Here is a 15,406-nt window from a genome sequence, read left to right as displayed (position 1 = left end):
TCCTTTGCAGGAACTATATTTTGAGTGGTCTCCAAGATGACCTTTACAATGTGTATAGTGTAACAAAGACAGAAAAAGAGTTATGGGGAACACTAGAACGAAAGTACAAGACTGAGGATGTCGGAACTAAAAAGTTCTTCGTTGCAAGATTCCTAGAATATAAAATAATAGACAACAAGTCTATTGTTCTTAGTATTCGCATAAACTTTATTGTAGGTTTGATCGTGAATGAAGCGTTTCAAGTAGCAGCAATAATAGAAAACTACCACCTATGTGGAAGGGCTTCAAGAACTATTTGAAACACAAACGTAAGGAGATGTCAGTCGAAGATCTAATTGTACGACTGCACATTGAAGAAGATAATAAGGCTGCGGAAAGTAAGTCAAGAGGAAATTCTGCAATGAATGGAGCAAACATTGTAGAAAATGACAACAACTCTAAAAAGCGAAAGAAAGCTGGGAATCAAAGCAATCAACCCAAGAAGAAATTCAAGAGAAAGTGCTTCAACTGTGGCAAGATTGACCACAAATCAACAGATTGTCCGGCCCCTAAGAAAGACAAGAAAAAGGATCAAGCAAATGTGGTTGAGTCCAAGAAAGAAATGGACGATCTGTGTGCCATGTTTTTCGAATACAACTTGGTGGAAAATCCTCGCGAATGGTGGATAGATTCTGGTGCCACCCGTCATGTTATGCTAATAAGGAGTTGTTTGCAACGTTTGCTCCGACTCAAGGAGAAGAAAAGAGCTTCATGTCTAATTCCGCTACTGCAAAAGTAGAAGAAACAGGAAAAGTATGCTTGAAAATGACTTCAGGCAAAGTGTTGACATTCAACAATGTCCTGTATGTACCGGAGTTAAGAAAGAACTTGATTTCTGTATCATTTCTTGACAAAAACGGATTCAAATATGTAACTATTTTCGAAAAAATTGTAATCAGCAAAGGAGAAGTGTATGTAAGAAAAGACTATCTCACTGAGGGCCTATATAAAATGAATGTAATGACTATTGAAATCAATAAAAGTTCTGCTTCTTCTTTCTTGCTTGAGTCTAATGAATTGTGGCATGAACGTTTAGGATATGTCAATTATAAAACTTTGCGAAAACTGATTAACTTAGAAGTTTTGCCAAACTTTGAGTGCAATAAATCAAAGTGTCAAACATGTGTGGAATCAAAGTATGCTAAGCATTCATATAAGTCCCTTGAAAGGAATTTCAATCCCTTAGACTTAATACACACTGACATTTGTGATATGAAGTCAACACCATCACGTGGTGGGAAAAAGTATTTCATAACTTTTATTGACGATTGCACTAGATATTGTTATATCTACTTGCTAAATAGTAAGGATGAAGCAATAGATGCGATTAGGCAATACAAAACTGAAGTTGAAAATCAGTTAGAGAAGAAGATCAAAACTATAAGAAGTGATAGGGGCAGAGAATATGAATCTCCCTTCGCTGAAATATGTGTAGATAATGAAATTGTCCATCAAACGACGGACCCATATTCACCTCAATCTAATGAATTGCGGAAAGAAAAAAATGAACTTTGAAGGAAATGATGAATGTCTTACTTATAAGTTCAGATTTACCACAAAGCTTGTGGGGGGAGGCTATTGTTACAGTCAACCGAATACTCAATAGAGTTTTCCATAGTAAGACACAATCAATTCTTTATGAAAAATAGAAATGAAGAAAACCCAACTTGAAATATTTCAAAGTGTGGGGGTGTCTAGCGAAGGTCCAAGTTTCTATGCCTAAAAGGGTTAAGATAAGACCTAAGACGATGGACTGCGTGTTCATAGGATATGCTAAAAGTAGTAAAACATGTCGATTTTTGGTTCATAAATCCAAACATCCGGATATTAATGAAAATATGGTAATTGAATCAGACAATGTTGAATTCTTTGAAAATATTTATCCGTATAAAATTAGACATGAACAGTCTAGTAAAGGGTCTAAACGACCTCGAGCTGAACCAAGTGAGAATGTACATAATGATGAGAATTCAAGATGTAGTACATGTCAAAGAACGTCAACTTCGTTTGGATCAAATTTTGTAACATTTCTCTTAAAAAATGAGCCTCAAACTTTTAAAGAAGTGATGTCGTCGTCAGACTCATCCTTTTGGAAAGATGCAGTTAATAGTGAGATTGATTCAATCTTAAGCAACCATACGTGAGAGTTGGTTGATCTTTCTCCAAGAAATAAACCTTTAGGTTCTAAATGGATCTTCAAAAGGAAAATGAAGGCGGATGGTACTATTGACAAATACAAGACAAGACATGTAGTAAAAGGATTCAAACAGAAAGAACGCCTTGATTACTTTGATACATACTCGCTAGTAACAAGAATAACATCGATTCTAATATTAATTTCCTTGGCGGCGATATATGATCTTGAAATCTATCAAATGAATGTGAAAACAACATTCCTAAATGGAGAATTGGAGGAAGAAATTTATATGGAACATCCTGAGGGTTTTGTGGTTCCAGGAAAAGAAAATAAGGTGTATAAACTTGTTAAACACTTTATGGACTAAAACAAGCACCTAAACAATGACATGCGAAGTTTGACCAAACCATGTTGGCAAACGGGTTCAAGATTAATGAATGTGATAAATATGTTTATATAAAAGACACTCCAAATCACCAAGTCATTGTTTGTTTATATGTGGATGATATGTTTATCATTAGTAGAGATATTTCTAACATAAATGCAATGAAACGGATGCTCGAGAGCAAGTTCGATATAAAAGACCCATGAGTTACGTATGTGATCTTAGGAATAAGAATCCATAGAACTCCACAAGGGATGACATTGTCACATTCTTATTATATCGAAAAGGTACTTGACAAATTTAAGTATATGAAATTTGGTATTGCTAAGACTCCATTGGATGTGAGCTTCACACTTCGAAAGAATGACGGAGAAAGTGACTCGCAATTGGAGTACGCAAGAGTATTGGGATGTTTAATGTATATGATGAATTGTACACGATCAGACATAGCATGCGTTATTAGTAAGTTGAGTCAGTACACGAGTAATCCCAACAAAACTCATTGGATGACAATGAAAAGAGTTTTGGGGTATCTTAAATACACTCAAGACTATGCTTTGCATTATAATAAATATCCTACGGTACTTGAAGGATATAGTGATGCAAATTGGATCACCGAATCGAACGAAGTAAAATCCACGAGTGGATATGTATTTACTATCGGTGAAGGAGCGGTCTTTTGAAAATTATCCAAACCGACATGTATTGCTCGCTCCACAATGAAATCTGAATTTATCACATTGGATATAGCTGATGTAGCAGAATGGCTCCAAAATTTTTTGGAAGATATTCCTTATTGGCCCAAACCAGTGGCACCAATATGTGTACATTGTGATAGCCAAGCGGCAATAGGTAGGGCAGGGAGCATGATGTACAACGATAAATCTCATCACATCAGACGAAGACATAATACCGTTAGAGAAATTCTCTCTAGTGGAATTATCACTATTAACTATGTGAAGTCAAAAGATAATGTGTCGGATCCACTTACAAAAGGCCTGTCTAGAGAAAGAGTTGAGAGGACATCCAAGGGAATAAGTTTAAGGCCTAGGACAAGTCAGCATGTCAGTAACTCTACCTAGGAGACTGGAGATCCCAAGAGCTACGTTCAAAAAGATCAAACAAATTGTGTTTGACAGGTTCAACATTGTTGATATACGAACCCATTCTCATTATGTAGACAATGTTAAGTAAACAGGGATAAGACTTAAGGTGAAAAGTCTTTTAATGATTATCTAAATTTGGTAGATTTGACCAAATAGTTTAATCTATAGGATTGAATATTTAGAAATCACCTATGTGAGGGTGAAGTGGAAGCCCCTTCAAGGAGATGTTAGTAAATGCCTATTCTTTAAGCTCTCATGAAACTGGGACGTGTTCACGGCTAAAAAGAACAAAGTCATGAGAACCATAAGTGGTAAAAGGCTGGTTGTGTGACACGTGTTGTTTGGGTGTACATTAAAGCTCAACGGTTCAAAGGTATCAAATCTACCAATTGACCGAGTGCATCCGATGCATGTTCACTACGAAAAGTTCAAAGGAAAATCCACTTATCCAGATGCAATTAGTCTTTGCTAAATGATCACATGCTTGTCCGTAAATTCCTTAAAAGATAGCCATTCCCTATTCATGTGGGGGATTGTTGGGTTCAATGTGTGTGTGAATAAAAAATGAAGGGAAAAATACTGGAGGGAAATAGAGTCACTAAAATGGAAAGTTTACTCTTTTAATGAAAAGTTCACTAATTCTCCCACATTGGTGGGAGAAGGAAACTTTTAAGTGTTTTAATAAGGAACACTTGCTCCACTTGGATAGTGAGGCAAGAACAAGGTGGTGCCTCGCACCGTCGTTGTCGTCACTCGCTCGGGTCGGTTTCGGATTTGGATTTGGATTTATATAATGATCGATTGATGAGATCTATCTTTTTAGATGAATTTTATTTGAAACTTGTTTTACAAGCGACATTTTAATCCAAAAATATGATAGAATTATTTTTCTCAGGCGTATTTCGGACGCTATGCGAACGCATACGCAACGCATCTCGAAGGGATGCAACCCTTCGAGGAAAGGCACATTGGTTATCACAATAGCGTGACCTGCGGGTGCAGATCCAGCGCAGGTAGCCATTGAAATTGGACAGTGTCACCTGCGGCTGCAGATCAGGCGCAGTTCCAGCACAGACTAGGCGCAGGTGACGTGAATAGGTGCCTTTTTACTGAACCAATGCATCCTTTCCAAAAGGACACATTAAAAGCTATAAATACCTGATATATTCCTCAGGTATAGACATGATTTTTTTATAGCAAAACACTCTTCATATCTTTAAAAACTCCTTGTGATCATTATCTGTTGAGTGAGTTCGACGAATCCAACAATTTGAGGTACCGCTATTGTTGGATTGAAAGTCATTTTATCCTGCGAGGAAAATTCCATAACCTCGGGTACAGTGAGGGGAATTATTCCTTAAGGACACTCCGTGAAGTCTAGGGACTTGGCTTTACATTTCTGTTTCATCTTATTTCTGAAAAATATCACACTTCTTGAATAGATTATTTTTAATATTGCGTTGAAGGTGTTAAGGAACTTCATAGGTGTTCTTGTTTTGAGACTTGAACTTGTATTCATGTTCTTGTACCCGAAAACATTGAAAATAACAATATTTTCCTCCCAAGTATGGATGGTATGCTGCACTTTGTATGCAAAGCTGTTATACCTAAAAATTTCATGTAAAACTTGTTGCCTCTATTGCATCATCATACACCATTCAAAAAATAATATTTGGCTGATGCTGCTTTTTTTGTCGTCTCTATTGCATGTAGATTTTACTTTTGCAATTTTTAGTTACGCCAGTAGAATGTGAAGAAAAGCAAGTATCTTGTGTTAACGTCCTCTAGGACAAAAAAAATATGGAAACTAGGAGGATGAATTACCACTCAAAATAAGAAAACAAAATAGCGCGCACACACGAGTAGATATCTACACAGTAGAAGAACAAAATCACTTTCTGGACCAACCTAATTCAAGAATGAAAGAATAGTGGGCACCTAACACTTGCCTAAAAATTACTTAGATAAGAAATCTAGTATTTAGTCATCGCTTACTGAGGCAGCTGCAGCACTGTCACCCCCAGAACTGGTGGCTGTTTCAGGTCTAATTTCTTCTAGTTGCTGGAGAACTTGCTGAACTTCTGGTCGAGCTGATGGCGATGGATCAACACAGTGCAAAGCCAATTTCAGGGTATTCAGTAATTCATCACCGATAACGGATGCATCCCTCATTAGTTCTAAATCAAACACCTCATTAGTCCACTCCTCTTTCACAATTGATGCAACCCACTGGGGCAAATCCACTCCATTCATTGCTTCTCCTGGAGACTTCCCGGTTAGAAGTTCCAGTATAATAACACCAAGGCTGTATGCATCTGTCTTCGTGTTTGCTTTTTTGAGTTTTGAAAGCTCAGGTGCCCTATAGCCTAGTGCTCCAGCAGTTGCAATCACATTTGCATTTGCAGCAGCAGTCATAAGGCGCGAAAGACCATAATCTGCAATCTTTGCATTTGTGTTGTCATCAAGTAAAACATTGCTAGATGTAAGATTCCCGTGAATGATATTGACATTTGTATGAAGGAAGAGCAGTCCCCTTGACGTACCCTTTGCTATTCTCATCCGTGTTGCCCAATCAATTGGTGTATCAGGACCGCGAGCTGCAAAGAATAGCAGATTTAAGTCTGAGTTTCACAAATAAGAGCAAGCCAGAACTAAAATGGAAAACTGATCTATGCTTACCATGAAGAAAAGTTGCCAGGCTTCCCTTAGGCATGTAGTCAAAAACAAGAAGTTTCTCCCCTTTGGGACCCATGTAATATGCTCTAAGGGCAAGAAGATTTGGGTGCCTGATCTTTCCAAGAATATTGACTTCATTCTCAAATTCCCTTTGACCTCTTGTAATCTTCTCTCTCAATCTTTTCACAGCAACTTGATCACCATCCTCTAACGTGGCCTTGTACACTGTACCATAAGTGCTCTTTCCCATTATTTCAGCGGTTGCACATAGAAGATCATCTGCTGTGAATACAATAGGTCCATCAAAATGGACAAGCTTTCCTCCTGTATCTCCTGCTGCTTCAACTTCTCCAGCAGTTGGCAGAACACCCTTTTCACCTCTAGCTGCTGCAGCCTCCCTACTGGTGGCTTGGCCATCCTTCCCTGCTTTAGCCACAGATCTTTTCCTGATCAAGCAGCATAGGAGAATGCAACATAGCAGAGCCAAGATTATGAGAAGTGCCCCTCCCGCTATGAGAATGATGTCCTTAGTACTTAGTTTATGACCTCGTCTTTTTGGCGTTTCAGGGGATGGCGCTGGAGAAATTTGACACGGGTTTGATACACTGTAACCACATAGCTGAAGATTACCCACAAAGGCACTTGAGTTGAATCTCCGAGCTAGATGAGTTGGAACAGGACCAGACAAATTGTTATATGAGACATTGAAGTCACTAAGATTTGTTAAATTATCTAAAGAAGCTGGGATTTCTTCACTTAGATTGTTATGAGCTAAATCTAGTTGTCTAAGAGCAAAGATGTTTCCAATAGTGACCGGAATATCACCACTAAAGTGGTTACTCCTCAAGTTGAGAGTTGAGAGTTTTTGCAAATTGTTTATGGCTGCTGGGATTTGGTTATCAAGTTGGTTGCTTTCCAAGTTCAAGACCATTAGTGAGGATAGATTCAAGAAGCTATCAGAAAAGCTTCCGTTAATGGCATTGTAAGACAAATCAAGTGTTCTAAGCCTAGAGAGTCCCCCAATATCACTTGGGATAACTCCAGTCATTTGATTATGACTAAGGGTAAGCTCAAAAAGTTCATTCAACTTGCCTAAGGAAGCAGGAATGCTTCCAGAGAAGGAGTTGTGATCAAGTTTAAGGGACAGGAGTTGGAAGAGGTTTTTTCCATTTCCATCCCAAGAGTCTGGTATTGGGCCTGAAAGATTGTTATACTGGAGGTCTAGGAAAATGAGGGAGGGAGATTGAGTGAGACTTGTGGGGATTGACCCAGACACAGAGTTGTGGCTAAGATTAAGCCTATAAAGCTTAGTAGAATTAACTAGAGTAGCTGGAATTGTACCAGATAATGAGTTATTGCTGAGATCAATTGTTTGAAGAAGAGGGCATAAACCAAGAGAAGCAGGAATAGAACCAGAGAACCTATTGTTGAAGAGTTGAAGTCCTCTAAGATTGGGTATGAGTCCCAAATTAGAAGGAATTGAACCACCAATGACATTATCATGGAGGCTGAGCTTTCTAAGAGATTGAAATTGACCAATTTTTTCAGTAATTCTTCCACCTAGACCTCTCCATGGAAGCTGGATTACAATGACTTGTCCTTGAGCACATTTAATACCAAGCCAACCACCAGAACAAGCTCCAAATCCACTGTCATTCCAGCTTCTCAAGAACCCTCTTGGATCAACCAACTCTTGCTTAAAGGCTTGAAGTGCTTGGAAATCTGCTGCAGTGATAATTATCCCGTCCCAAACTTCACCTGAAGTTGGCTGAATTCCAGATATTAGCAGCTGAAATAACAGGAAAAGTTGGGCAAATAGAAAGAACCTTTTGGAACACCTCGATACACCAGCTTCAATGTCCCATTTTTCACCAGAAATTATGCATCTCCCTGCAGCTCCTCCTTGTCGAGTTAAAAACTTGTTAACTCGAAATGGATATCGTTCAATACAACTACTAAAAACTGATTCTTGATCTCCCATAACCACTTCTCAGGACTACAATTTGAGAATAGAATAAGATAAATAAAAGAAGAAACTTTTCTCTTTCCTTTTTCTTTCCCTCAGTTGCCACTCTCTGCCTAATTTGAAACTAAACAGCAGTAGAAGTTGAAGATTTGTAGTAAGAGGAACCTGGGGTTCCACGTGAAGTGGAGCACAAGAGCTAAAACGGAGGAATCTATGAGGAGCTTTATTGGGAGACATGAAAAAGTGTCAGTCGTAATCAGATTCAGAAGGCTCTCACACCCTCTCTCACTAATGTTGCTAAAAGTTGAAAATAACAAAGGCTATAACGGCTAGTTTCCTAAAAGCTTTATACAACTAAAAATACCTTGGCTTTTTGCATTGGAAACTAATGGTCTTTGGATAAAATTTAAGTTACCTCTAAGGGTTTGGGAACTGGGCTGTTTTTATTTTCGCCAGCTGCTACTTAACTTTCTCTAACGGCTATCTTTTTCAAGCGGGATCCTATTCTACAAAAAAATATTAACTGAATATTGATACTTTTGCCTTGTCATTATTTGCTAATTTACCAATTTCGCCCGTGACAGTTCATCGACTGTGTATTTGATTATGATTATGACTTGATCCTACCAAGGTTAACTAGATTTGATGTTTCCGATATTTCTTTAACAAAATTACCCTCCTTTCTTTTATTTTTATTGAAATAACTATATGACCTAAAAAATAAAAGGTGTTAATTACTCTATTCAGTCTAAATTTTAATTAATTATAATTTATAGCTTTTTTATGATTAAACTAGTTTAGGTGTACGCGTCTTGCGCTTATACTTCACTTTAATAAGTTCAAATATTACACTAAATAGGATATTTATTTAAATAATAAAGATGAATATAAAATTAAATTTAATATCTTTTGAGTATGTAAAGATGGAGAATTTATTTATTAAACCTAATCTTTACCAAAAATATTTTTAAAAGTTGATCGAAATTCATCTACCATCTGTAAATTGCAACAAAACAATATAATGATAGATACATTAAAATAATACAATTAAATCTAATCTTTACACAAAAAAAATTTCTCAAAGTCGTCTGACACTCATCTACCACCTGTAAACAATAACAAAATAATATGATTATACAGATATCAAAATAATACAACTAAATTTAACCTTTACATAAAAAAAAAATTTCAAAGCCGACCAATATTTATCTATTACCTGTAAATTGCAACAAAATAATACGATAAAAGTGATATCAAAACAACACAATTAAACTTAAATTTTACACACAAAAAATTCTCAAAGCCGATTGAGATTCATTTACGAACTGTAAATTATCACAAAATAACAAACTAATAGAGATTACGATAATACAGTTAAACCTAATATTTACCTAAAGAAAAATTTCAAAGCCGACCCACATTCATCTTGTATCTGTAAATTAAAATAAAACAATTAGATAATAAAGATATTAAAACAATACAATTAAACCGGACCTTTACACAAGAAATTCTTCAAAGTCAACCGACATTCATCTATGACCTGTAAACTATAAAAAATATATATAATAGTGATCACAAAGCTTCAATTTTGATCTAACTAATTCTTATTTGAGCGAAAATTTTGACTCTAAAGAATAATTTTGAATGAAAATAAAGAAGATATATATATATACACATATAACGCCCCAAATCTATACCCCAAACGCTATACGATGCTCATAATCTTGAAGGACCACAAGCTAACCCATGACTGGTACCTGCTGCAATAACTGAATAATAATAATAATACTGTAATATGCAAAATTTTGGTGGAAACTTGTCATAAGGTTCAAATCTGTAGATAAAACTGAATATGGTATAACAATACCAAAACTAAAATATCTGTCTGAAAAGCCTCTAACTGCCTGAATTGTGGAGTTGATGGGAGAAGCCCCCAACTAACTCCAACTACTGAAAGTGAACTGATAACTAAAATACTGAAAGAAAACAATCATGTCCTTGAACTATGAGGACTCGCCACTAACTCTGACTGCTGAAAGTCTGAACTGCTAAGGGTGCTTGGGAGCCCACGCGTCTGAACCTATGATATAAGACATCATAGCACAAAATAAAGGCATACGTCAGTACTTTGAATGTACTGTTATGCTCAGTGACGTAGGCTGAAATGCATGGGTTCATATACATAAACAATACTAACTGAATATCATGAATATGACTGAATGAGAGTACATACATGAATAAGTATACTGTAACTGAAATCATGATAACAATGGATACTGAATCTGAATACTAATTAACTGATATCTGAGTATATTGATACTTAATTACTGATAACTGAATGACTGTATCTGACAGTTCTGAACCTATAAAACTGTACTGAGTTCCGAACTGAACTGAGTGACTGTATCTGATAGTCCTGAATCTATATAACTGAACTGAGTTCTATACTGAGGCTGAATCTGAGACTAAGACTGTAGGAAGTAATTATCTAACTGACATACCCCTTCTCTAACTGATTTGGGGTCCAACCTATAACCCCAGTTGGAAGGGTATCAATACCGTGCCACGGGTAAAGACAAGCTGTGAGTTAACCCTCTCTGACAGGAAGCTCTTATATCAACCCTCGTTGGTAAGAAAGCTTAAATAAAATATATCAACCCTAGTCTTGCAGGGAGATATCTTAACCTATGTTGTCTACGTAGTTTTGGAATGCAAGGATTGCTTCTAAGGAACATACCCTCCACTGGCAGGTGAGCTCCCATCCTTGGGCTCACTTGGTGCTGAATCCTACTCCCAACTGAATAGACACTGAACTAATTCCTAGACTGTACTAAGCTTGACTAAACTGCTACTGATTGTACTATTTGACTGAACTGAACTAAGTTCACTAAGTATCATGGACTGACGAAATACTGTTGAATTTTGTTATCTGACTGAGTACCACTGAGTTTTGAACTGAATATTGTGAATGACTTATAAATACTACTGGGATTTTTTTGAGTTCTGTAACTGACTGAAGCTCCAGGTAAATAACTAAGTTTTCGGGTATTGAATACCCCCAGGACTTGATAGCATGAAAGGTAAATCATAGCATAAGCTTGAAAAGCATAATCATGTGCCTTGTTCACAACTAATTCATGGGAACATTTTATCAAACACTTGCATGATACAACTTGCACATAAGCTAACATAATATGATCTCTTTTCCTTATTAGTTCATATGAGTAATTCATAAAGTTCTTAGTAAGCATACATATGCACATAACACTAAACAACAAGTAAACATCATAACTCTAATCCTCATTGACAATTTCAAGGGTTTTACATAGATCCTCATGATATTACATACATATCAATTAACCTCACATCAAACGTATCATAAAACATGGATTAGAATCCACACTAATCATTATAAACATAGATATAATCAAACCCAACATGGAATTCATAAAATCGATAAACTTGAAGTTTAAAAATAGTATCTTGGACTCCAAGGGTGGAAGGGACCCTTGGATGAATACTTCACATACCTTGATTACTACTTTCGAGAAGATTGAAGTGAGTTATTGAGACTTGAATTCTTGAACTTGATGAGGCTAGGGCTTTCTCTTGAGAGAGTTTATGAGTAAAGAATGAGATTTTTGCCTATAGGCTGATTAATTTCGTGTTAAGGCTGAATAAGGATGGGGAAAATGACTCATTTTCCCCCACAACCCGTATTAAAATAATGTTGAACAAGCTGCTCTCGCATCGTGACCCTTGCTTGGGTCAAGTAACCATCGCGACGCAAACCCTACTCAGGTCTAGTATCTATCGCAATGCGACCCTTACTTGGGTTGACTAGCCCTCGCGACGCGGGGCTATTGCGACCCTTCACTGTTTTGGACAACCAAACTCACCCTTAAGTTAGTCCAAAAAATCCAAAACTCGCCTGAGATGACCTACAAGTGACCCTGATCATGAATCAATTTAAAAAATCAACTAACTAAGGCCAGGAAGGTTGGAAATAAAATCCTCCAAATTTGGAAGGCTAAAATAATTCTAAGTCTTGATACTTAGATAAAGTTTTCTAAGTCTGGGACCCCCTTTACAAGCTTAAAGGACTGAGTTAAGCTAAGAATTTTGTGGGGTCTTACAATATCTCCCCCTTGAGAACATTCATCTTTGAATAAGACTGACTAAGATGGGAGAACTGACAGACTGCAAGTAAGTACTAGACATACACAACTGAAACATGATTTCATGGATGAGACTACTGTTATACTAGAATTTTATACTGAACATGCATATCTGATGCATGATTTCGTAACTGATATTACTAATAAGCTGAGTTTATATATACTGAACATGCATGTCTGATACATGAGTACATGACTGAACACGATTCATGAATGTAGGACTGAATATGTAACGACAACTGATACCAAGTTCACGAGGAATATCTGAGCATAGAACTGAGTAAGTTTTTAAGGAAAACTGTTACCTTGAGCCGAGTTTGAGTCTGCGGAGAAGAGGTGAGGATACTTGGTCCATATATCTACTTCTGCTTCCCAAGTAGCTTCCTCAACAGATTGATTACGCCAAAGAACTTTGACTAGAGGGACTTCTTTGTTCCCCAGTCTACGAATCTAATAGTCAAGGATTTCGATTGGAACCTTTTTATAAGAGAGACTATTCTGGATATCTATGCCCTCTGGGTCACCTACGCATTTTTTTTTATAAGAGAGACTACGTCTACTGGGTCACCTACGCATTTCTTAAGCAAGGAGACGTGGAACACTGAATGCACTAAAGCTAAATCTGAAGATAGCTCGACCTCGTAAGCTACCTTTTTTAAAAGGCTGAGAATTCAATTAGGATCGACATATCGGGGGATAAGCTCCCCCCTTCTTGCCAACTTCTTCACTCCTTTCATAGGAGAGATTCTCAAGAATACCAAATCACCAATCCCAAACTTGAGATTATTTACTGAATACGCATGAATGAGAACATAACTTAGCCTGAAACGTGATACATGAACTGATTATCATGAACAAAACCGAGCCCCTGAATACATGGCTTACGGCTAAGATTGGAACTTAAGGGTCCACCTATGAGTACCCACTACTCCAAACTGGATTCGTTACGTGAAGAGAAGATGGAAGGTTTAGGTAATAAAAACTCGGGGGGAGGGGGTTATAGTATATCTCCCCCTTGGGACATTATGTCCTCTGAAGAATGCTGACTTGGATAAGATATTGAGGAGAACTGATACGATGCATAAGGCACCTACGAACTGAATCGTTACTGTATATGCGAGATCTAAAACTGAGGCATGACACCCGGATTGAGCTGAACTCGTAACCATAAGGTTTCTCAATTTTGGAATAGTTACTTTTATAAAACTTCGAATAATGCGACTAGATGGAAAGATAGAAAACTATACCACACGAATTTGTCCGTCTGACTGCTAAAATGAATTACTGGCTTTACGGACTAACTGATACTAAAAAATTATTATTAATTGGAGCTTTTTATCTGACACTCTTTCTATTGAGTTGCCATTAACTTTAGGGAGTAAGGAAAACTTGGCATTGTCTAAATACGACATCACAACGTGGCTAGAATTCTGCAATATGAGGCGAGGCCTACGAATCATTATCTAAGATAGAGTGACTAAGACTTATGCACTGCAACTATAAATTTTCAAGCTTAGACATATCCCTTGAATACTCTCTTAATTATACTCTCCACCTTAGTATGGCACTTTACTTGGGACTACTAAAAAATATTTGCATGGGCACTGCGCACGAATGCATAAACATACTATCTTATCTAATTAACTGAATAATTGATAGCTGAATGCTGGGTCTGCAAGACATGATTCTATGAAAATTATGTGAATATAAGTTGTGTTCATGGAGTTGAGACGTAAAACATGCCAAGGTATCGTGATGACTGAAGTATAAAACTTTAAACTAAGGTAAATATGGGTTGGGAATCATTCCCACCCATTACTTTTCTACACATACTAATATTACTACTGAAATCTGAAAGCCTGACTTCCTGAGATATCATAACCGGACAGTTCCTGTATACCCGCCGGGCTATGATAGACTGACCCACTGGGGTAGAGGCTGAGAAAGGTTTTGTTAATATTTGGTTTGACTTTAAAGTTAAATGCTATGCAAATAGTTACAAAGATAGAGAACTTCCTAAATCTGATGAGACATAAACATGAAATAGGAGGTCTATAATGTACCAGTGACCGCATCAGGGGAACTTTCCCAATCTTACCTGGACTAAAGTGTATAAATCTTATTTGGGCGCTGCCCACTGGCGGCACTGGAAGTGGCACCTTACTGATTCAGGCAGCAGGACTGAGTTGAAGGACGATTGTGCTGACTTCGTAGACCAGCCTTAGGACAGTCTCGGACTCTGTGACCTGACTTGTTACATCCAAAACACATATCATTGTCGATTCTACACATACCCTTATGATTCTTACCACATTCTTTGCAAAGAGGATTAGTACGAACACAGCTTGCACTACTCTGGATTTTAGGGCCTGGCGCCCTATCATGACTGCCGTTCCTGAACCTTGGTGCTGGTGTACTAGCTGAAGATGGAATTAGGGCTGAAAACTTCAGACTAAATTGAGAACGGTTATCACCCTCTAACCTTGGCTGGGCAAAACTAAAGCTACCCATTCTGGCTCTTTTATTTTCCCTCTCTTTCTTCTTAAGTTTCTGTTTCTCAATCTGTTAAGCATGGACCATAAGCGTAGATATGTGTATCTCCCTAATCAATATCGCAGTCCTGCACTCTTTAACCACTCTACTCGATACCCTAGACACAAACTTGCTCATTATGGATCTATTGTTTGCTACTACATGGGGAGCATACCTGACTAACTGAGTAAACTTGAAGGAATACTCTTTCACACTCATACTTCCTTGCTTGAGATTGATGAACTCTAACACCTTGGCTTATTTTAGCTCTAAGGGAAAGAATCTATCTAAGAAGGCCGTAGTAAACTTTTCCCATTCTATGGGCTCTGTATCTGTACCCCTATCTACCTTTCACTGCCTAAAACACATATGGGCTACATCTTGTAG

General features: G+C 37.4%; 1 protein-coding gene across 1 annotated transcript; it reads right to left on the bottom strand.

Annotated features, from left to right (window-relative positions):
• Positions 1–5,466: 5,466 nt before the first annotated feature.
• Positions 5,467–8,704, bottom strand: LOC107873215 (probably inactive leucine-rich repeat receptor-like protein kinase IMK2). The gene is made up of 2 exons (XM_047414894.1): positions 6,347–8,704; positions 5,467–6,264 (listed from the first exon to the last, which is right to left on the bottom strand). The coding sequence occupies exons 1-2, from the start codon at positions 8,322–8,324 to the stop codon at positions 5,648–5,650; spliced, it is 2,595 nt and encodes an 864-aa protein (XP_047270850.1). The 5' UTR covers positions 8,325–8,704; the 3' UTR covers positions 5,467–5,647.
• Between the last annotated feature and the right edge of the window lie 6,702 nt (positions 8,705–15,406).

This window comes from Capsicum annuum, chromosome 6 (assembly GCF_002878395.1).
Source record: "Capsicum annuum cultivar UCD-10X-F1 chromosome 6, UCD10Xv1.1, whole genome shotgun sequence".
Taxonomy (NCBI): domain Eukaryota; kingdom Viridiplantae; phylum Streptophyta; class Magnoliopsida; order Solanales; family Solanaceae; genus Capsicum; species Capsicum annuum.
This window is presented reverse-complemented; position numbering and strand designations above follow the sequence as displayed.